At 42.3% G+C, this 24,160-nt stretch overlaps 1 protein-coding gene and 1 long non-coding RNA gene across 4 annotated transcripts in view; both read left to right on the top strand.

The window, feature by feature from the left end:
• The window catches only part of USP6NL (USP6 N-terminal like), a 160,045-nt gene extending 149,219 nt beyond the window's left edge, over positions 1 to 10,826 (top strand). For all 3 annotated transcript variants that reach the window (XM_081820558.1, XM_081820560.1, XM_081820559.1), the window contains one exon: positions 7,247 to 10,826. In XM_081820558.1, the coding sequence (XP_081676684.1) occupies positions 7,247 to 8,655 (1,409 nt within the window). In that variant the 3' untranslated portion in view covers positions 8,656 to 10,826. The remainder of the gene's footprint in view (positions 1 to 7,246) is intronic.
• Positions 10,827 to 10,955: 129 nt separating this feature from the next.
• LOC115936894 (uncharacterized) overlaps positions 10,956 to 24,160 on the top strand; it is an 82,649-nt gene continuing 69,444 nt past the window's right edge. The window contains exon 1 of the long non-coding RNA XR_014145460.1: positions 10,956 to 23,493. This is a non-coding gene — a long non-coding RNA (uncharacterized LOC115936894). The remainder of the gene's footprint in view (positions 23,494 to 24,160) is intronic.

Genomic DNA, 24,160 nt, shown 5'->3' with positions numbered 1-24,160 from the left:
TGCCTGTGTCTACCTTCCACATTTGTTTTGTTCAGTTGTCTTTTTGATGTGGTTATGTAAAATAAATTTTAATTACTATAGTTGATTTCATTACATGTCAACATTGAAAATATGCTAGGAACATAAAAGCAGATGATTATAAATACTGAAATATGTGATTTTTAACTAGCAGAAAAAGGCAATCCATAAAATTAGTGTTTAGTACAGCAACTCAGTTTTGAGATTGAGGATGTAGACTCTAGGGTAATATCTTCATTCAGGCTGCTGTAATAGAAATACCACAGATTGAGGGGCTTTAACAACAGAGGAATATTTTCTCATAATTCTGGAGGCTGGGAAGTCCAAGATCAAAGTGTTGGCAAGGTTGGTTTATTCCCTCCTTGGCTTTAGCTGGGTGTCTTCCTATGTGGTCTTCCCTCTATACCTGTGACTGTACATCTCTTCTTAGAAGGACGTCAGCCATATTGGATAAGAGGCCCACTCCAGTGTCCTCGTTTAACCTTAATTACCTCTGTAAAAGCCTTATCTCCAAATGCTGTCATATTCTGCGGGATTGGGGGTTAGGGCTTCAACACATGAATTCTGAGGGGACTGAATTCAGCCCAGAACAGTGGGGTAATTTTTAGGCACAGACTTTGCTGAAGAAGGGAAAACACAAATCTGTCTTCTGGTGAATTATCCCCACCTCTAGTGCCCAGTCCACCTCAGAGGACGCAGAGCACGCAGCTCTCCACTAGGGCAAACACGCTAGGCACGGCCCACCGCCTCACACGTGTGACTCAGGCTCAGACTCTCCCTCCCTCCAAGTGTCACCTGTCTGCAGTATTTGGGAAGGTGTGATGACAGAAGGAGAAGGGCTGTCCCCCACCTGGCCCAGAGCCCCCTGTCTGACTGCTACTCCTCCAGCGGGGTGTCCCCCTTGCTCTGCCAGGGGCCACTCCTCACTCCACTGTTGACCACAGCTGGGACGACCCCGTGGGCTGCAGTCCTCGGTGCAATATGGCTGCTTTCCTAGAAGCCTTTGCGGAGGGGGTGGTATCATACCTCTCTTTGTGGCCCCATCCACTGCCCCACTCTGAAGAGAGGTGAGGGCACTAATCCCATCATGAGATGTAGAGACCCTTATGACCTAATTACCTCCCAAGCCCCATCTCCAAATACCATATTACATTGGGGAATTCCAGTATATGAATTTTTTTTGCGGGGCGGGGCGGGGGAGACACAAACATTCAGTCCATAGCAGAGAGCTGACCTTGGAAAAACCTAATTACAAGTGAATCTGGCTTTCATGGGTTGTGAATCGATACAGATGGAAACACTGAAGATAGGATATGTGCATCCACAGTGCAGGCTGAGAAACTTTTGCAGCTTTCATGCATAGACTGATGTTCTGGGGAGGCCCCATGCATGCGCGTTGCAGCACCAGTTCTTTTTGAAGTCTGGTGTTGTTGTTGTTGTTGTTGTTGTGTAATACTGCTCTGGAGAATGTGTGGAACATTTTCGGTTATTGCCCATGAACTGCAGTGCTGGTGGCTCTGGGTGCCTGCTGCCGAAAGCCACTGGAGTGGTGGAGGAGTGGAGCAGCTTAAAGGGCTCAGCGGGAGAGTCTCTACAACTAATCCAATTTTGTCCTCTAGCAGCACATCTCGCAGGCAGGAATTAACCACTCTCTGGGCACCACTGCTTTCCTTTTCTTCTTGATGGTTATGTTTTTCATCAGGCTCCCACTCACCCACCTGGAAAGGGCGTCGTGGTGATTGGCTGATATTTTTATCTGATGGAATATCAACCAGCCATTGAATTAGCCACTCAGGTTACTGCTTTGTGCCCTTAGAAAATTGTCCTAGTGGGGACCAAGAGGAAATTCGTAAGTTCAGTTTTTCTTTTATATAGGTCTTTATATCTTCTTGATAATTTGTTTGTTGGTGTCATCTGCCTACAGGGAAGAAGGAATTCCTGTATTTATCTGGGACACAATGGATAACTACTTGTAGAGCTGGTGAAAGCTTTTTTGGGGCCACAGATTTTAATTTTATTTTTGTTGATAGTTTTTTAACCCGATAGGCTAAATAACTCCTTGTGAATATTCTCGACTCGTGCTGCATTTGAGTCCCCTTTTTACTTTGATTCTAGCTGTTTCCAAGAGGCTAGTCAGACACTGAACTGGAATTGCCTCAGACTATTTCACAGACAGCATTCATAAACACGGACAACTTTCAGAGGTTGGGTTATCACTTAAAATATCGTGTCCACATACCGTAAAATGTCTTTTTTATAAAAAGATATGAGAACAGGGACACCTGGGTGGCTCAGTTGGTTAAGCATCTGCCTTCGGCTCAGGTCACGATCCCAGAGTCCTGGGATCGAGCCCTGCATCGGGCTCCCTGCTCAGCGGGGAGTCTGCTTCTCCCTCTCCCTCTGCTGCTCCCCCCACTTGTGTGCTGTCTCTCTCTTTCAAATAAATAAAATCTTAAAAAAAAAAAAAAAAGATACGAAAGCAATATTGGTTGCACCCGCTGTCACTGAGCAGTATCGAGTGCCGTCTTTAATCCCGGAGACCCTTTGCTCTGCTCATCCCTCACAGCCCACACCTAGCACATGAGCAAGTGTGTGGACCCGACCTTACAGTGTATGTGAGAAGCAGCCCCTTCTCATGAGTTCCATCCAGAGGGCTCTGGAATCAGCTCTGGGTTTGAACTGTGCATCTGCCACTTTCCAGCTGGAGCCCCTATGCAGGTTCACTGGTGCCTTGGTTTCCTCTGTAGAACGAGAGTCACAGTGGTGGCCTAAGTTATATGCCTGTTGCTAAATGCCGTGTGTACAGCTTTTTGAGCGGTGGCTGACACGTGGTAAGTGCGTAATGAATATTAGTTATTACTGTTACTGTTATCAACAGTAATTATTACGTAATCAAAGTCCAACCCACCAAGGTGAACTTGGTAAGATAGGTATCAGATGATGTTTCTGTCTTGCTGAAAAGCCCTCCGTGAGTTGCAGTTAACTCGGAAAGAAATTCAGAGTCCGTACTGTAGTCTTCAAGGCCCTGTGTGATGTGATTCTTCTGTTCCTCCGGGCTCGTCCCCGGCTGTTCTCTTCCTGTCTCCCACTCAAGGCACAGGGTGCCTTTGTTCCTGCCAGAACTCTGCCGTGTTCGGTCCTGCCCCACCCCAGATCACTTTGTCTTCTCCTGATGCTAGCTGTCTTCCTAGCTCTGCACAACCAGCCATATATGCTCCGTGGGGACAGGGACTTCATCCTTTGTGTCCTCTCTGGATGGCCAGCACCCTGAGCAGTGCCTGGTACATAGTATTTGCTCGATACATATGTATTAATGGGTACATGAACAAAACAAACTGTAATTGCCAGTTCACTGTGTGTGCTTTCAAATGTGCTTCAAAAATATCTCTGGAGTTTAATGAATGTGGCATAAAAGGCAGAACTGGAATGAAAACATGGGGTCCTGGTTCCCATTCAGCATCTGCCATGACCGATCACACGGCTTTCTGAGACTCTGCTTCCCACTCTAAAATACAGGCAGAACTAGGTCTTGAACCCTCGGACTCTGAGCAGTTGCCCAGCTGAGGGAAGAGGAGACAGGGTGACTTTCCACTTTCATCAGAGCAGCTGTGTTTACATTTTCTTTATATATTGTGGCTTCATATGAAATTCGGTTTGAAAAAAAAAAAGAGTCTGCTTTTAAAAAGTTTAAGAGCTACTGGATTAGAAGAGCACAAAGGTTGGGGCACCTGGGTGGCTCAGTCGGTTGAGCAACCAACTGTTGATCTCAGCTCAGGTCTTGATCTCAGGGTCGTGGGCTCAAACCCTGCGTTGGGCTCCACGCCCAGCCCAGCGTGGAGCCTGCTTAAAAAAAAGGAAAAGAAAAAAGATAGGAGCACAAAGGTCATTTTAAGCTTAATAATTCTGATTCAATAGCTTAACTCTTTAAAGGATATTGTTTCTTCATCATTTTCTGTTCTCTAACCCCCCCAAAAGAAAAATTCACTGAATATTTTTTTTAAATATCTTAGAAGTATGATATGTGAGTAAATAACAAAATTATCATCCATCAAGACTGTGAGCTACATGAAAATAAAGACAATGTCTGTTTGCTCATGTCTCGTGGACGCATCACTTAGCACAGTGCCTAAAGCCGAGCTCAGTAAATATTGTAGATGGATGCATGGGTAGATATATGAAGAGAGCAACAACATATTGTTAAGTGAGAATATATTATTTTGTAATATAAACCATGGAATGTTTACAAATGAAGTCTGTTGTTTTTTCAAGATGATATTTATTGGATATCTACATTATAATCATTTTAATTTTTTAAAACTCTTTTAAAGTTTTGTTCTTTAATTCCAGTAGAGTTAACATACAGTGCTATATTAGTTTCAGGTGTACAATATAGTGATTCAACAGTTTTATATATTACTCAGTGCTCATCATGATGAATGTGCTCTTAATCCCCTTCACACATCCTCCACCCACCTCCCCTCTGGTAACCATCGGTTTGTTCTCTGTAGTTAAGAGTCTGTTTTGGTTTGTCTGTCTGTCTGTCTATCTTTTTTTTTTTTCCTTTGCTGCTTTGTTTTCTTAAATTCCACATGTTAGTGAAATCACATGGTATTTGTCTTTCTCTGACTTACTTCATTTGGCATCATACTCTAGCTCCATCCATGTTGTTATATATGGCAAGATTTTATTTTTTATGATTAATATTCCATTATGTATGTATATTACCACATGTTCTTTATGCATCTATCAGTGGACATTTGGACTGCTTCCATATCTTGGCTATTGTAAGTAATGCTGCAGTAAACATATGGGTGCATGTTTGAATTAGTGGTTTTGTATTCTTTGGGTAAATACCCAGTAGTGCAATTACTGGATCTTAGGGTCGTTCTACTTTTAACTTTTTGAGGAACCTCCAATACTGTCTTCCACAGTGGCTGTACCAGTTTGTATTCCCACCAACAGTGCATGAGGGCTCCTTTTTTTCCCCCACATCCTTGCCAACACTTACTATTCATTGTGTTTCATTTTAGCTATTCTGACAGGTGTGAGGTGTTATGTCATTGTAGTTTTGATTTGCATTTCCTTGATGATGTGTGATGTTAAACATCTTTTCATGTGTCTTTTGGCCATCTGGATGTCTTCTTTGGAGAAATGTCTGTTCATGTCTTCTGCCTATTTTTAAAGTGGATGATTTCTTTTTGGTGTTGAGTTGAATAAGTTCTTTATATATTTTGGATACTAGGTCTTTATCTGATATGTCATTTGCAAATATCTTCTCCCATTCCATAGGTTACCCTTTAGTTTTGTTGATTGTTTCCTTTGCTGTGCAGAAGCTTTTTATTTTGATGTAGTCCCAATAGTTTATTTTTGCTTTTGTTTCCTGTATCTGAGCAGACATACCTAGAAAAATGTTACTATGGCTAATGTTAGAGACATTACTTCCTGTGCTCTCTTCTAGGATTTTTATGGTTTTAGGTCTCACATTTAGGTATTTAATCCATTTTGAGTTTATTTTTGTGTATGGTGTAAGAAAATGGTCCAGTTTCATTCTTTTGTATATAGTTGTCCAGTTTTCCCAGCACCAGTTGTTGAAGAGACTGTCTTTTTCCCATTGCATATGCTTTTCTGCTTTGTTGAAGACTAATTGACCATCTAATTGTAGGTTTACTTCTCAGCTCTCTATTCTGTTCCATTGGTCTGTGTGTCTGTTTTTGTGCCACTACCATACTGTCTTGATCACTACAGCTTTGTAATAGGACTTGAAGTCTGGAATTGTGATACCTCGAGTTTTTTGGTTTTTGTTTTTTTTTTTTTCAAGATTGCTTTGGCTCTTCAGGGTCTTTTGTGGTTCCATTTTAGAATTGTTTGTTCTAGTTCTGTGAAAAATGCTGTTAGTATTTTGATAGGAATTACACTAAATGTGTAGATTGCTTTGGGTAGTATAAACATTTTAACAATATTTGTTGTTCCAGTCCATGAACACGGAGTATCTTTCCATTTCTTTGTGTCATCTTCAATTTCTTTCATCAGTGTTTTATAGTTTTAAGAGTACAGGTCTTTCACCCCTTTGATTAAATTTATTCCTAAGTATTCTTTTCAGTGCAATTATAAATGGGATTATTTTCTTAATTCTCTTTCAGCTGCTTCATTATTAGTATATAGAAGTGCAACAGATTTCTGTACATTGATTTTTGTATCCTGTGACTTTACTGAATTCATTTTAGTAGCTTTTTGGTGGAGTGTTAAGGGTTTTCTATATATAGTACATGTCATCTGCAAATAGTGACAGTTTTACTTCTTCCTTGCCAATTTGGATGCCTTTTATTCCTTTTTCTTGTCTGATTCCTGTGGCTAGGACTTCCAGTATTGTGTTGAATAAAAGTCGTGAGAGCAGACATCCTAAAGCTGTTTACTGAATGGCCAATTTATTGTACCTTCCTTTAGTTCTTCATTAATTTTCTGATGTAAGTTATGTAAAATATAAAACTAAAAGTACCCAGTATGATTTTCTTTCTTTTTCTTTTTTAATTATTTTTTTTCCTTTTTTGCATTTGCAGTAGGATCATTTTAGAGTTATTAACTTTGAGATGGAGTACTCTTTCTTTTTATCATGATGTTATACTATGGCAGGTACTTGAGATAATAATACTAGTAATAATAACAATAATAAGCTGTTTTGGGACAACTTTGAGACTACAGTTGGTCATCACCTGCCTTTTCAATTTGGCAGACCTGCTTGAATTTGATAGGAGAGGTTTTACTGAGATTTCAAAACCGTTTTATTTGAGGTAGGTTAAAGCAAAAGTAATGTAATGGTAAGACATTGAACTACTGACCTGCACGATTGTTTTAGTAATAAAAATGAGAATATCAGCTTTGCATTTTTGAAAAAGCCTGTAACAATGTATCTTAAGAAAACATAAGAATTACATGTTGCATAATTGTATAAACCTTACTCATAAGTTCATAAAATATTTCCACCTGCCTGCTGTCTAAAAAGATTTTGCATTTTGCTATGTTTTAGTATCAGTGTCTCTAAAAAATGCTTCTTCTAAACCCCTAAAATTCTGTGGCATGTATATATATATATATATATATATATATATATGTATATGTATGTATATGAGTGCACATGTGAAAAGCATGCAGTTGTTCATGGTGTGGTTCTTATATTTGATACTGTTTACTCCTGTATGTATATTACTTATGAATCTATCTTTCCCTTTAGGTAAAGAGGATGAATATCCAAAGAAACCTTTGGGACAGCTTCCACCTGAATCTGCTTGCATTAGTCACCTGAGCAATGGACAAAGAAGTGTGGGCAGGTCAAGTCCCCATATGAGCAGCAGAAGAGAAAGTGGCTCATCACCTCACAAAAAACATGAGCATTCCCCTCACCATCAGAGTAGAATTGGTACACCAGAACGAGTAAGGGCGCTAAGACGGAAATCAGATGATGAAGACAGTAAAAAGCTTAAAGATGAAGCAGATCTTCAAAGAAAACTTCCATCAGGTCCACAAGACAGTTCCAGGCAATATAATCATGCAGCTGCTAACCAAAATAGCAATGCCACTTCAAATACCAGGAAGGAATTTGTGCCCAAGTGGAATAAGCCATCAGATATTTCAGCTATTGAAAAAACTGCCAAATATGTTATCGAAGGCAAAAATAGGTCAGCACACCCCGCACTTACAGTCACCATCCCAAGTTCTGCTGATACTCGGGTATCAAATGTAAGGCAGAAGATGAAGGTCTTGGATGCTGATGAAGGGAAACGGGGCTCTACTGCGTCCCAGTATGATAACGTACCTGAAAATGACAACAGCGTTTCCATTGAAGAGGCACTAGAAAGAGCCTACTCCCAGAGTCCAAGGAACATGGTTTACTCTCACAGCCCGAGGAAGCACGTGGAGCCAGGTTCTAGTCCATCAAAAATATCAAACAAGTTTACTTTTAAAGTGCAGCCTGCAGGTTATGCAAAATACCCATCTCTGTTAGATGGGGAGGAGCACAGGACAGTGCACCCTCCATCCTACAGTAACCCCCCTGTTTACCATGGAAATTCTCCCAAACGCATCCCTACTGCTAACAGCAGCTTTGCATCTCCACAGTTTACCCATGGGACTCAAATGAATCCTTCCCGGAGACCTTATGGCTCTACCCTGTCAGTCGATATTTCTCCAGAGAAATCTTACAGCCGCCCGCTTCCTGTTGTGCTGCCCTCCAGCCGCATAGAAGTTCTTCCCGTTGACACTGCTGCCGGGGGATATGCAGGCAATTCAGAGTCACCAAAGAATGGACAATTCGTCATTCCTCCCGTGGATTATCTGCCAGACAACAGAAAATGGTCGGAAGTTAGTTACACGTACAGACCCGAGACTCATGGACAGTTGTGGACTCAGGATGCTAACCGTGGCCACTTGAGCAATTTACCAAAATATTCCGCCTTTCAGCATGTTCCCTTTCAGGACCATAGCCTCCCGGCAGTTTCAGTAGATAGTCCAGTGCGATATAGAACTTCCCCAGGTTTAGAAGATGCCAGTTCCTCTGGGTATCAATATTCAGGGCCCTCGCCTCCAGTGTATCACTACAGAAATCGGGATGGACTTTCTATTCAAGAATCAGTATTGCTGTGAGAATTTATCTATACTTGGTAAAGACAAGAGAATAGAAACCATTTGAAACCTACATTGCTATGTTTATAATTGCCAAAGCAGTATTTTATACTATTGTAACCATAAACATCTTGCACAACTCCAGTGTATGCTAGTAATAAGAATATATAGGAGTGTTTCATCCCCATGTAGATGCTGCTTATGATGAGCATTTTTAAATTGCATCATCACTGAACCTGTTAAAAAGAATTTAACATGGAAACATAGCAATAGCATTTAGGGATGCACGCATAATGATAATTCATGACTCGGTTTCATTTATATCTTTCTCCAAAACCTGAGCATTTTTGCGCCATTAGCCCATCCTGTTTTGAGTAACATTAGAAAGCACTGAAAAACTGTGTAGAATAGATATTTTTAAGGCTTTAGTGTGTCTGTCTTTCAGTAGATACCAGAAGGCCTCCATGTACACACATTTGAACACAGAACTAAAGGAACATTAACAAAATTAATTTTGATCTATATCCATGAAATAATTTACTCTTCTTCCTTTCCTTAACTTGTCTTTCAGCCAAGTTCCCCCCCGCCCCCATATTTTTCCCCCAGGTCCTAGAGTGCCATCGGGTTTTTCCCTGACTTCATGCAGCTTCTCTGCAGTTGTGGCCCTCTTCTTTTCTTCTGAAAATTAAAGACACTGGAGAGAGAAAGGCTCACCACTGAATGGTGCTTAAACCCTGGGGCACTTGGAGTAAGTTCATGGCCAAAGGTGGGGCGCTGCTCGTACCCCAAGATCAGTTTTAGAGCAGTTTTGGTGCATCTGTGCCCTTTGTTCTGGTCTGCCTCTTGTGAAGCTCAGAGCAGAATGTTCATTGCCAGATGCAGGGAAAGTGCTGCAATCCTGCTCTTTGTCGATGCTAGCAGGAGGGGTTGCAAGTTAGGCTCCTCAAGCACTCACACGGGGCAGCAGAACAGACTCCTTTGAAATCCATTTGAAAGCAGGATTAACAATATGGTTACTTCTTATTTCTGCCCTTTAAATTCCTGCAGGGCCCGGGCTGTTCATTTACATGAGCTTTTTCTGGCACTCTTTCTTTAAAGGTTGGTAATCAGTGGATATTGCTACATTTAGGCCATTAAATTATCATTGTGTAAACTTGTAAAAAAATGATCCTAATTATTAATAGGAGTCTAAGGTTTTAATCTTTTTTAAAAAATAGTATGACTTTCATACTTCCAAAAGTCTCCTTTTTTTCTTTTGCAGTGAAAACAAATTCAGGTTCATGGTTAAAAAATTAACAATGTCTTTTAAAAATAGTCTATTACACTACAATTAGCAAAACATGGGGACAGTTTTGGGCACCCCCAGAAAGTCTGACTTTGTGTTTAATTGGAGAGCTGGTTTTCAGCATACTTCCCTCGGGTTTGAGCAAGGACGAGAGTAGAAAACCTAACATCGAGGGCTCTTCTTGTTGCAAGTTGGGGCTTTAAACTTTCAAGGTACCGAAGTATGTCTTTTCAAATGAGAGTAACATTTGTTTAGCTAGCGAATGTGACAATATTTTTTATGTATATAATGAGTCTAATGTAATTTTAATCAACTTGGTAATGATGTTATTAAACAGCAAAACAAATGGCAGTGTGTTAGCAGCTCACTGCTCTATGCTAAAGTGCACACAAAATCCCGCTCTCCCTGGGCTCTTGATTCAGATCGTGTGGAGGCTTAGAAAGAAATGTAGATAAAACATGTAGCTGAGGATATTAATTCCAATTTTTAAACCATGATTCTGTGAACTTGTAATAAACCAAGCTGTATAATTTAGGTTATGATAGTAGCATCTGAGCTGCTCCAAAATATATGTGTCAACAGTGGTAAATACTGTAGATTTATATATATATATACATATATATATGCAAAATATATATATACACACACTATTTTCTTATGTCATCTATGACATTTTTATCTGTATACTTTTTTTGATGTGATTGTTTTTAACATGCTAAAAGTAATAAGTATATTTTCTGTCTTTCATGTGCTTTTTTTCATGTGGCAGAAGTGCTCTGCATCTCTGATGCTTCTAAAGCTAATTTTCTTCTAATTGAGGAGATACTGCTCAGTGTTTGCCTACACGACTTTATATATCTATCACAGTTGTATGTTAAATGCTTTATTAATTTTCGGGAGTACTGTATTTAGAACTCACCTTTCCTTTATTTTATCTGCCATTATTAATAGCAATAAGGTGTTTCCAGCCTTCCCCACTATAAAATGTAGTTCTCTGTTAGCTTTTCAAGTAGGAAAATTTAATTTGAATTTATTTTGCTACCATACAATTTTAGTCTTTCAAATTTATCTTTTAGTAAGACATAAATAATGGAATGATGATAAAAGATGAAATAGTATTAGTAAAGTGGGTTAAATAGAATCATCAAACTGTATTTGGTGAGGATCCTCATGGAGCGGAGGCTGATCTTAATGCATCGCTGGACCTGCTGTAGATATTTTGCCGTTATTCACTCTCTTCTTTACAGCAGTCGTGCTATAAGCACTTCGGTATGGTTTTTGTTGTTTTAATATTTAGTTTGAAAAGTTAAAGCGACTACACCCAGAGTCTCCAAGGGTTTTAAAACTTTGACTCTTTCAGGTACTTTTTTTTTTTTTTTTACCAGATTTTAAAAAAATAGCTTTTTAAAGCTGAGAGAGATGTATATATGTAAATGTAAAAGTCAGATATCAAAGTATTGTAGGGGAAGAAAATAAATTATTTTTCCTTCTATCCTGCTGGGTTCTCCAGCCAGGCCCTATACATTGGTCTGACAAAAGCAGATCAACAAGAGAAAAACAGAAGCTTATTAACAGGTGCATCCTGCATTCACATGGTGCCCAGCCCTGAGCAACTCAAAGGAGGGTTGGACTTGGGGTCTGTGCACCTAACTTAACAGGGAGAGGGAGGAGGAGAAAGGCACTTATGGGAAAGCAAGGGACTATTTGGAAAGCTAAGTGGGCCCTTAGGAGAAGTGATGGGCGGTGTGATAGTGTGTGGCAGGGGCTGAGTGTGGTGCCTGGAGAGAGCAGAGTTGCCCGGGGAGGGGATTTATGACAGGGATTTTGAATTTTGGGGGAAGGCTCTGCTTTCAGGAAGATAAGCAATTTCAGAACTCAGATGCCTTCGGCTCAAAATCGTTCTTATGCCAAAGTGGTGTATTTTGGGGTGACGTGCCCTGATCCCCCTCAGTGGCAATGATAGAATGTTTCCTGAAAGAATTGAAAAAAGATTGAATAGGACATTTCAGGAGAAGAAAAATATATGTTTACAGGATGTGGTGTGATTGCTTTAACTTTTTTCGTTTTAAGGAGATTCTAATACTAAATTTTATGTCATACTGAGTGTAATTTTACAGTGAAGTTTCGTATTTGTCATTTCAGATCTCTCCCTCAGGGCCCATTGAAATGCAGGCACAGAAACAGTACCTCTTCAATACTTTGCTGAGATCTCCTTTCATTTCCATGAATAGAGAAAAACATGCCATGCCCACAAATAAGGATTTATACACAGAGGACCTACAGCTCAATCTTCTGGAAGTATTATTACTCTCAGTTATCTTTCCGACTCACACCTTTATTTTTAGTATGCATTTGATTGTGGGTTAATTAAGATTACAGTTTGGGGATTTTTTTGTTTGGCTGTCCTATAATGGATTTTAAATATCCCTCTGTAATATGGATATTAATGCTTATCAATCAGGTGGTTTTAATAAGCCAGACTTTATTTTTTCAGTGACCCAAGATAGAATAAAAAGAAAGGACTCCACTTAACATTTAGTTATGAATTGTACTTTCAGAAGGATTTTCAGTTATCCATAAATCTAAGCATAATTGCTACCATTTTACACATAAGAACAATGAGGCATAAAGGAACAAATTTTAGATTTCATAGGAGTGCATCTCGACCCTCACTACTCTTTAGAATTATCTGGGGAACTTAACAAAAAAATGTTCTTGGTTTCTACCTCAGGCACTTAAGTCAGAATCTCTGGGGTGGAACCCAGGCATCAGGTAATTGTATTTTTTTCCCCTTTCAGTCAGCAAAACTCTTTAAAAAAAAAAAAAAACCTTCTAAATTTGATTTTGATTGTCTTATAGTCCCAGTATGAACTGTCTTTTTTTTTTAATTTTTTTTTTTCGATTTTATTTATTTATTTAAGAGAGAGAATGAGAGAGAGAGCACATGAGAGGGGGGAGGGTCAGAGGGAGAAGCAGACTCTCCGCTGAGCAGGGAGCCCGATGTGGGACTCGATCCCGGGACTCCAGGATCATGACCTGAGCCGAAGGCAGTCGCTTAACCAACTGAGCCACCCAGGCGCCCCCAGTATGAACTGTCTTAAAAATTCTTAACAGATCAAAGTTTAGAAACTGATTTCAGGTAAGTTAGGAAAAATTCCACTGGAAGGATTCATGTTACCAGCCATCTCTGTAAATTTTGATGAACTACTGACAGTTGTGGAAAGTATAAATGGCTTCAGATGAAAGGTTGCATGACCCTGTACCTTCTCTCATCACTGCTTACAATAGTGCCTCAAACTAGGTAGAGCTTTACTAAGGTTTCCATTTTCCTGGACAACCTCTGTCATTTTCCTTAAGCGACATGCTAAAAATAGGCCTAAGCTATTTGCAAACCTAAGTGCATTTTCCCTATGTGAACAGCTGAGAAAATGTGCATAGTCTGGTTATTCACCCGGCCAGGCAGCATTTTATTGAGCACCTGCAGTATACTCGTTGTCTTAGGGCCTGTGCTAGGCTCACGCTTCCAGATGGGAGACGTGCTCTTTAAGCTGTGTGCCTCAATTCAGTATTGGAGACATACACAGGTGGTTATTACAGGCGTAGAAAGGCCACGGCTCAGGAGGGTCAGTGGAGGTTGGTGGGGGAGTTGCCTCACTGCTAAGCCTGAGGATTAGTAGAGCAGACGGACGAAGGGAAGGGAGAGCCAGGACATGGCTGCCGAGGGCATATGGCGTGAGCACCTGCATAGTATGTAGGGGGACGTTTGCCACTGTGATGTGTGTGTGTGCAGGGGGGGAGTGGAGTGTTCCACAGAGAGACCAGATGATGGGGCCCTTCCACACCATTGAACTCGATCCCGGAAGCCGGTTTTCTATGGTATGTTCACATTTCCTGTATGGTCTCTAGAGGCTACACAGGAGGGAGCAAACCTGGAGGAAGTTAGGAAGAGTGCAGCAAGTGTTATATCCAAAAGGTGGTACAGAGTGTAAAGGGAAGCAGTTTCAAAGAAAAGGTTGATTAATTTGAGAACTAATTACTAAGAAAAGTTGGCCCAACTTAATAATTGTTTGAATGTAATCATAATAAGAAAAATAGTGAATGTTACTGAGTGCTTGCTATGTGTCCGGCCCTGTGCTGAAGCATTTAACGTGCATTAACTCATTTAATTCTCACGATAACGCTGTGAGGGATGTGCTAAGTCCCTGTTCCCGTGGGACAACAGGTGGTTGAGGTAGCTCGCCTCACAGGACACAGCCGGCCCATCATGGAGACAGGACTTTAGTCCATGCCATCTGAATCTAGAGCCTCTGCTTACTCCCCAGCCCAACAGCTTTAAGAAGCTATCATTTCCCTGCCATAAAACTCACCCACATTAGTGTACACGTCAAGGATTTTTTAATAAACTCACACAATTGTTGCAACCATTACAAATGCAAGCCAATTTCAGAACATTTCCATCACCTCCCAAAGCTCTCTTGTTTCCATTTGCAATCAATCTCCATTCCTGCCCCAGCCTCAGGCAACCACAAATCTACTTTCTCTCGCTCGCTCTGGTTTGCCTTTTCTGAACATTTCATGTACTTGGAATCAGACAGTCTGTGCTTTTTGCATCTGACATCCTTCACTCTTAGCATAATGTTTCTGAGTTTCGTCCATGCTGCAGTGTGTATTAAGAATTCCTTTTTATTCCTGAATAGTGTTCCATTGCATGACTATACCACATTTTGTTCATTCACTCTGCCAGTTGTAGACATGTGGATTGTTTTCACATGCTGCTGTGACCATTTGTATACAAGTCTTTGTGTGGACATGTTTTCCGTTTCCCTTGGGCTGTTGCTGGCGTTAAGGTAAGTTTATGTTTGACTTTTTAGGAAAGTGCCAGACTCTGTTCCAGAGTGTACCATTTTAGACCACCATCAGCATTGTATGAGGGTTCAAATTTCTCCACATCCTCACCAACACTTGTTACTTTCTATTTTTTTTATTATAGCCATTCTAGTGATATCTCCTTGTGGCTTTGATTTGCATTTCTCTAATCGCCAATGATGGTGAACCCCTTTTCATGTACTTAGGGGCCATTCGTGTATTTTCTTTGGCGAAATGTCTGTTCAGATCCTTTGCTCACGTTTAAATTGGGTTATTTTCTTATTATTGAATAGTAAGAGTTCTTAATATATTCTGGTTACAAGTCCTTTTATAAGACATGATTTGCAAATATTTTCTCTCAGTCTTATGGTTTCTTTTGTGGTGCAAATGTTTTTAATTTTAATGAAGTCCAATTTTTTCAGTTTTTTCTTTATGAATCATGCTTTTAGTATTGTATCTGTCTGTCTAACCCAAGGTCACAAAGGATTTTCTCCTATGTTTTATTCTTCTAAGAAGTTTTATAGTTTTAGCTCTTACATATGGGTTCATGAGCCATTTTGAATGAATTTTTATGTATGGTGTGAGGTAAGGACCTAAATTCAGGTGGATATCATTTGTTACAAAAAGACTATGCTTTCCTCATTTGAATTGGGGACCTTGGTACTTCTGTCAAAAGTCATTTGACCATATTTGTAAGTGTTTATTTTAAGGTTTGAAATCAGAAAGTGTACATTCTTCAACTTTATTCTTTTTCAAATGGTTTTGGCTATCCTGGGTCCTTTACATTTCTATATATATTTTAAGATGAGCTTGTCATTGTCTGGGAAAAAAAAAAAAAGGAAGAAGAAAAAAAAAACTGCTGGGATTTTTGCTCGGTGTTACTCTGAATTCATGGATCCATTTCTTCCAAAAATTGGAAGAAATGCCATCCTAACAGTGTTGAGTCTTCCAATTCATAAACAGAGATTGTCTCTACATTTATTTTAATCTTCTTTAATTGCTCTCAGCAGCATTCTGTAGTTTTAGTATGTCTTGCACTTCTTTTGTTAAAATTATTCCTAAGTATTTTGTTTTTCTTGCTCTTGTGAATGGATTGTTTTCTTCAGAGCCCACATGCTTCCCCATCATTCTGTACTGCCGAGGGGAGAGCGAGTGATGAGCTTGAGTTCGGCAGTGCCCAGGTTGGGTGGTAGGCTACATCATGGGGCCACCATCTGATAGACAGAACTCAGAAGATGAAACAGGCTTAGGTTTAGTGAGAAAATGACATGTTTTGACATGTAGAATTTGAGGAATAGGGAGTTGACAGATGGTGTTGTCTGACAGACAGCTGACCGTTCCAGAGAGATTTGGGACTTGCTTGCCAGCACGTAGGAGGTAAAGCTGTGAGAGAGTACTTGGGAGAAGATGAGCAAGCTAAGGATGGGGAGATGGTGGGGGGGGAGTTGCTGACATTTAAGAGGTGCCAGAGAGGAGTGTGTGAAGGACTCAAGAGGGAGTGGTCACGGACTGGCTCTGCAAGAGCTCAGTGCCCAGTGACTGACCATTGAGCTTTGGAGCCAGACTGGCTCGAGTTTGCACTTTGCATCAGTGGTGAAATTGTGATGTAACAAAGCCACAAAATCCCCGTCCTCGTGGAGCTGATGCTCTGATCCACTTCCTCATCTGTAAATGAAGACTGGTGTTTATTTCATGGAACTGTGAGTTGGATGAGTTACTTTGTGTAAAGTGTTCAGCACAGCATCATCACAGTGATAATTTCGAATGTGATCTGTAATCACATGCCACCACCATGCAAGGTTTAGTGACAAGAGAGCATGGACTTTGACTCCCAGAGCTGAGTCTGGTGAGGAGCACAGAGGTGGACAGGCAGGAACATGACTCCTCCATGGCTGGAGGAACAAGAGTTCCCAGAAGGAAACGATCAGCAGCAGGATGGTCTGGTGACTGGGGCTGAAGAGGATTTGGATCTGACACCTGCTGTCATTCCTCAAGCCTCAGATTGAGGGGTTGGCAGGCATAAGTGGGAGGTGATGCGGCTCTCTCCGGAGGTTTCCTTGAGAAAGGAAGGGCAGGTGCTGAATAGGAGCTGTAGGGACTGATGGGTAAAGGTAGGGAGTGGGGGGAGGGATGTATTTACACGGAAAAAATCATGCTAGTTGGAAATCAGTTTTGATCGTTCAAACACACTCCAGTACTTCTACAAAGCAGCCCTTGGTTTTATTCCAGTTTGCTACTTTATGTATTCATGAGTATTAAAACACCAATCATTAAACTTCCTGTAATTCAGAGTTTTCACTTTAATTTGGAGGAAAATCGGCATAATCAATATAAAGCAGGCTGTATCAAGAAAGCGCTTAAGTACTGCCCATGAATATCCCTGACATTGTAGAGCACTAACTTAGATCTTGCTGTTTCCTAATAAGAGAGGCGTTGCAGAAGTAGTGTATGTGCAGGCGATGGAGAGGTCGGCTTCTCTGTAAGGTCAGTAGGAGTCTGCAATGAGCTGCTAAAGCTAAATCACTCTCGAATGAGTACCTAAGCTCTGCCACAAATCTATGGTGTGACCTGGGGCAGATCACGGGTCCCTCTGGAATTCCGTTTTCTGGTCTGTCATCTCTGGAGGTGGGGAAGGAGAGTTTGTCAAGGGTTCTGCCCCAAACACTTAAGAGGAGAGTGCCTGAGGCCTCTTTGTCTGCTTTGTGCCAGGTACCCAGTCAAGTGCTTGGAGAAGCGTGGTAAGTAAGGGCCAGAGGTCCCTGCTCTCATGGAGCAGATAGTCTTGTGGGGAAGGCCCACATGAATTACGTGGTTACCAGCACAGTGGACCACCCGCATGGGTGGCAAGGACCCGGGAGGACGAGCCCCCGGCGCACGGAGGGCCTGTGATAATGGCAAGCAGGAAGATGATGCACAAGGGAAACGGTGTGGCCTGAGTTGGACACGTGGGGGAAGCAGCCACAGTGATGGGCAGAGGATGCTGGCACACTGCCGTGGAAGGTGCCCCAGTTCTCCCAGTGCAGCCCGGGAGTAAGGAGAGCAGAGTAACAAACACTGATACAAACAGCTCCTAACATGCAGACAGATTTAAGTTGTCACCCATGTCTACACCTATGAGTCATGCCCTTCGTGGAGCCACCTTTGAGAAGGAAGGACAGCGGTGGCCCTGTGCATTTGCAGTTTGGTAGAGAGAACTGGCATTCATCACATCTGCGCTGTGGTCTGAGTTTGCCGCTTAGCAGCAGTGTGATCTTGGGCAAGTCCTATTCCCTTTCTGGGCCTCGCTTTCTTCCGCTATAAAATGTGGGCATTAGAGCTGGGACGGTTAGGAGGAGGTGGTCTAAGACGGTGGATCCCGGCCACGGCTGCATATGAGAATCACCTGGAAGCTGCCAAAAATATTCACGCCTGGGCCTGCCCACCCCAGACCAGTTAAGTCGAAATCCCCAGGGTGGGGCCCAGGAATTAGAGTTGCACACCTATAGCTCAACAACCATTGTGTAGCATACACTGCAACAAAACCCTATGTGTTTTTCTAGCTCCCACATCCTTGCTTCATATTAAGGCATTTTTATTTAGAAGTTTTGAGAGGTGTGATGAAAAAAAACTTGGGCTTGAAAACAAGCTTGGAGACATCTCAGCATTTCCACCAGCCTTGCTGGACCTGTCTCATGAACAAAATAGGAAAAATGAGGTGTTCCCTATAAGGTTGTTCTGAAGATTAATTCAGATAATGCACATGTCACACCGTGCCTGGAACAGAGATGCTTTACAGATGTTCAGGGATGAATGTATTTGTATGAGGAAAGGGCTGTTATTCATATTTTAAGAGGTTTTTTTTTTTCCTTTTAGACTTGTAAAGTACCCCCAAATGGAATATGGGCAAAGAATATTAAAAGAACATGTACAGATAAAGAAGCCCAAAGCTATTAAACATATTCTACATCCCCATTAATTAAGGAAATTGAAATTGAAACGGTGATTGGCAAAGACAGCAGAAAGGATGTCCATGCCCTGCTAGGGAGAGGAAAATTGCATCCCCAAAATGTACCGCTTTCCAGTGTCCACATTTATATGTTGTACTCTTTGGTCCAACAGTATTGCTTCTATGAACAAAAATACAAGTGGGAAAAATACATGTGAAAGAATATTTCTTGTACCGGTATTTGTAATTGAGAAAAATTGGAAATAACTTGAATGTCCATCAATAAAGGATAGGTTAAATTATGGTATAACTACATGAAAGAATACTGTTCACCCTTTAAAAATATGTGGGGAGCTTTACATGTATTGATACGGAGAGATGTCCATGATTTATTGCTCTGTGAAAACAGCTACAAACAGTATTCACATAGCCCTTGGTTGGCTTTCCAGCTTCTGGCTTCAGCTCAGATCAGCCTTGTGGTGTTGATGGTCATGGGTGCCTTGGCCATGGGGGCTGCTCACTGTTGGTTTAGGAACTGTGGGCTCTCTAGGAGGGCCGTGGAAGTTCGGTTTGCATGAAGGCTTTGGAGCCTTTTAGGACAGAGAGGGAAGAAGGGTTTAGAACGTGGGACGTAAGAATCCAGTTGAAGCAAGACAGGGAGGTGAGGAGGGTAAAACACCCCTAAGAGGGGGCAGGGCAAAGCAGAACATATACTCCCAAATGGGGTCACCATTTAGGCTTTTACCAAAAGTGAACATGATAGGGCTTCGGGGGAAATTCAGCAAATGCCAGTCCTCATCAGACAGCCTCTCAGACTGCTGCTCCTTCCCCTTCAACAGCGTCATTTGCTCCTGGTCTTTCGTGGGGGGGGGGAAGAGAAGGGGCAAGAAAATCACAGAGGTTCCTGGCCCCAGCCCTGACAGGCAGCAGGGGTCACTGGCCAGGAACCACACCCTGAGGCCGGTGTGGCCTGGGGATGAAAGCGCACTCTTGTTCCTACCTTTGAAGCTGAAGGTCAATGATGCTCGGTCAGTGAAAGTTAGAAAAGCAATAATAATAATTTTTTTTTTGAAAGGCAGAAATCTTAGAAATATGAAGACCTGGAAACACGGGGAGAGTCAGATGCCTCATACTCTTTTCCTGCTGCATGAGTCAATATTGGATTTAAGGGCTTCTATTTAAAAGTCCATCTGGGAAGCCAATCTTTTCCTCCCTGGCTGGCCCTGATGGGAAACAATGGCAGGTGTTTGTTGGTACCAGAAAGGGGTAGAAGAGGTTTTAAGCCCGGACTTGTCCCATATTTTAAATATCACTGGATGCTCCATTAGTCCAGGGTAGGCTATTCCTTTGGATTTTATGGATCAGTAAAATAAATATTCCCCAAGATTTGAGGCACTGTCATAGGGCTGTCCATTTTTATTTTTCAAACAGGTTTATTAAAAATAGGATAAAGACTTACACATGAAAAAGAAGAAAGCATAAACTCAAAAAATGTTCTTTACATTGAATATAGTTACCCTTTTAATATACTGATTTTTTTTAACACCTCATTGCAGACAGGCAAAACTGTATGGCTCAGCTCTGATGCACACATCAGCATTTAAAGGCCACTGAATTAGTGTCTCAACCCCAGATGATATGATTAGATTGTTGTGGTTTGTAGAAAATTAAATTCTTTAGCCAAACCAGATGCTAAGCTTCTGCCCAGAATCAATATGCTATTAGAAGTCCCGGAAACTAATAAACATACCATAACTATTAATTTATGGATAGGTTGTTGGCAAATAACCTCAGAGAAGGAATCCAGGCTTGAAACAGCTTTTGGAACACCAGATGGAGTGTGCAAGTTTAATCAGAGTCCTGGGAAGGGATCTGTGCCGTGTGTTTTAAAAATCCACTGTAATCTATGAGTTAAATCTGAGATGTGCTGAGAGAAGCATAGAGAAGTAGAACCTAATTGAAGCTGATACAGGAAATCATAACTCATGCAAAGAAACGCAGGTGTTAGGTTTACCGTGAAGTATGTTGATGAGAAGCAGGGACAATGGACCTCTCCAGAATCTTGTCACCGGGCAGCTTCACCAGAACACATGAGGCCAAAAGGAACCTGGCCTGAGCAAGCAGATGTCCCCCATTTCGAGTGGCAGAGCTGACACTCTGTGCCTGTTGGGGCACCTCGCAAGATGATGGGCCACAGCCAAGCCCAGGAGGCTTGTCTGTCTGTGGCAGGCTCAACCCCTAACACTCTTCCCGTTATGTGATGGGTAGTTTACAGATGAAGAAACAAGCCCAGATTTGTCCAGTGACTTGACCTCGAGCAAAGGACCAGAGCTCACCTTTCCCCACCGCAACTCCATCCCACAGCAGATGGAAGGTGGACTGTGGCCAGAGAGCCCTCTGCCCAACGGGGAAGAGGACAGAAACCCAGTCACATGTGGAACCAACCAGCCAGCAAGCCCTGGCACCAATAGTCAAGAAATGGCATTTTGGCCCAGTTAATATGGGTGAAAATAGCTTACCGACATTTAAGATTTAACTGCAGCTCCGTGTAGATTGGTCTGTGTAATGATGTCCCTAAGTAACTCTACATTCATTCATTCAACACAGTGTTATTGGACGCCTGCTGTGTGTCCCTCGGAATAAATGAGTGTCCATCAGAATAAAGTGACATTTTGGTTTACTACACTCCCAATTAAAAAAAAAAAAACCTATTTGAAGTCCAGTACGCCTGACTGTATTATTGCAATAACTTGCTACTCAATGGCACGATCTCAAATTGTACCTTTAAAGCCCACTCGGATTATGTCTTTCTCCTGCTTTACACACCTTCAGAGGCTCCCCATGACCATCAAATTGAATGTCCTCACTCAGCCTGGCTTTCGAGGTGGCCCATGACCTGGCTCTGTTTGGAGCCCCAGCCTTCCTGGAAATGACTCAGTGGTGCGCTGGGGGGTAGCAAAGTTGGATGTTTGGGTGAGAAGTAACGGGCTTTGCTGGCATAAGAGATCAGCAAAGAGCTGGACTCTTAGCTTTGTGCTCCAAACTCCACAGCACTCTACAGTGGGAAGGCCACCTTCCACGGTGCCCAGGTCCATCACCCACCAGGCCACTGGCAAAATTACAGAGCATGGTTTGCCTTTAGTGTTCTCCACACCCTTCCTGTCTAATCTGTAAAGCTTTGTACCCCCTCCTGCATCTGAGACTCTCACCACTTCTGGAATCGCTCTCTTGCAGACGTTAACATATTTATATTCAAATAAGGGTGTCAAATCTCAGTTATGGGTATCTATCTGGTGGCTTAGAGTTTTCATAGACCTTGCTCTTCTTACAGTTTCAAGGTAGAAACTTTTTAGGAAAGAGTCAGTTTTTAAGTTGGAAGCTAGACTGCACCATCTATTGTCCAAGTCGCTGATTTTTTTTTTTTTTAAGATTTTATTTATTTGAGAGAGAGAGGGCAGGAGAGAGAGAGAGAGCAGAGGGGAGGGGCAGAGGCAGAGGGAGAAGCAGGCTCCCTGCTGGGCAGGGAGCCCGACACAGGGCTCGATCCCAGACCCTGGGATCATGACCTGAGCTGAAGTCAGACACTCAACCAACTGAGCTACCCAGGCGCCCCCAAGTCACTGAATCTTGAATTTTTAATTTTAATGTGCATAGAAATCACCTCGGGGGGGTGATTTTAAGATAAAATCTTAAAAAAACAGAAAAGAAATCACCTGGGGATCTTGCTGAAATGCAATTTGCTCCGAGGTTCTCTAGCCCTTCCGAGCTCCCAGGTGATGTTGATGCAGCTAGACAGGGGACCACGCTATGAATAACAGAAAGAAGTTCAAGTTCCCGAGCCCCATCCCACCCATGCAGGGGGCCAAGCATTTTCCTGGGGCCTGAGGCAGCTGGCCAGTGTGGCTCATAAAGCACATAGTAGTTGGCCTCTGCAGAGCTCATGGCCATCAGTGAGATGGCTGTATGTCTTCTCCATCCGAGTCTCTGCAGACTTCGTTCATTTCACAGCCCTGCGCCTTTGGAGGCTCTAGTCTGGCTGTTGGAGATGGTGCTTCTCCTCTGTAGAAGGCGACTCAGCACGTTCTTGAGGAGAAAGGGTAAAGCATTGCCCTTTGGGGGTTCCTGAGGCAGCTTCCTGCAAGTGAAAGAAGTACCTGTTGCCATTTCCTCCCTAACACATAATTTTTCTTCCTTTTCTACCATCTGAGCAGCAGCTCCTGGGTGTATGACACTCAGCCCTCCTTTACTTCTATCTGTGTGTTTCTATGGAAAAGGAAGATGATAAAATTTAGCTAGAGCAGGCTGTAGTTGGGAAGTTATAACCTACCTAATTCCTTAATTAAGCTATCAATTAAAGCTATGTCTGTACCACCTGCTATGCCTGGGCCTCGTGCCATGTGGTGGATGCCAACTCTGACAAACCCATCCCTCCGAACCCAGAGCTCCTGACTCGTTTGTTTCCAGTAAATCTTTAGTCATCGCTCTCCTGGCCTTCCCCCATCACTTTTTCCTAAAGTACTTTTTGAAGTTCACATGCAGATAGGTTGCCCAACCCCATTCGTCATGCATATGGGGTTACAGAATGTCGGCCTCTGCCAGCAGATTTCAGCTGGGCCTTCTGAAGGTTATAACTTCTGCAACTTCTCTGTTGACCATCCGGCAAGGAGCCAACCGCCTTTCTTGCTGTAGAGGCCCTGAGCTTCACCCCAGAGAGAGGCATGGAGTAGACTGCTCCGAAAGAAAAAATGGAGTCAAGGACACAGAAAATGAGGCTCCTCTGAAGGTAAGCTCCATTACAAACTTCTGTTACCTAGGTGGATGTTAAATAGGCATTTGTTGAAAGAGTGAATGAGTGAAAATAAGCAAGAAGAAAAAAGCTATTGTATATGAAGCACGGTTGTCATTGCCAAATGCCTTGGTTGTTTTCCTGTTTTCCCCCTCGTTGCCTGTATGGCTCTTGTCTGGAATAGCTGGGCTCTCTGAGACATCTGCGATGTTACCCTCCCGAGAAGGTGAGGAGTAGCTCAGTTCACGGGGTCGCGGCAAGTTCCTCAGCTGTAGAGTGGTCCCTGCAGGTCGTGGGGCTTGTGGACCTGGTCCATGTTAGAGTTTATGGGATTAAAACCCATAAACTGTGACCCCCCCCCGCCCCAGCTCAGCATGCTTTGTGATTTATCAAGCTGTTGACTGACACATCTGGGAAATGTTTACTCCACTGTGAGTAACTCAGAGACCTGCCACTGACTACGTCAGAGGGCCTCCCTAAGAACTAGCATCCCAGAGGTGAGACTTGACCTCTAACTCTGCTCTATTCTTCACCTTGGGCGAGCATCTTTATCAAAGAGATGAACTCTAACCCCCACATGCAAATGAGGATGATGCCTACCACCAGCAGGAGGCGGAGCCACATGCTAATGGTGATTCCACTGTACCTGCACCTAGTGAAAGAT

This window comes from Leptonychotes weddellii, chromosome 5 (genome assembly GCF_054177405.1).
Source record: "Leptonychotes weddellii isolate Sample4059 chromosome 5, ASM5417740v2, whole genome shotgun sequence".
In the NCBI taxonomy this organism is placed as follows: domain Eukaryota; kingdom Metazoa; phylum Chordata; class Mammalia; order Carnivora; family Phocidae; genus Leptonychotes; species Leptonychotes weddellii.
Note: the sequence above shows the minus strand (reverse complement) of the source record. Positions and strands in the feature narration are given on the sequence as shown.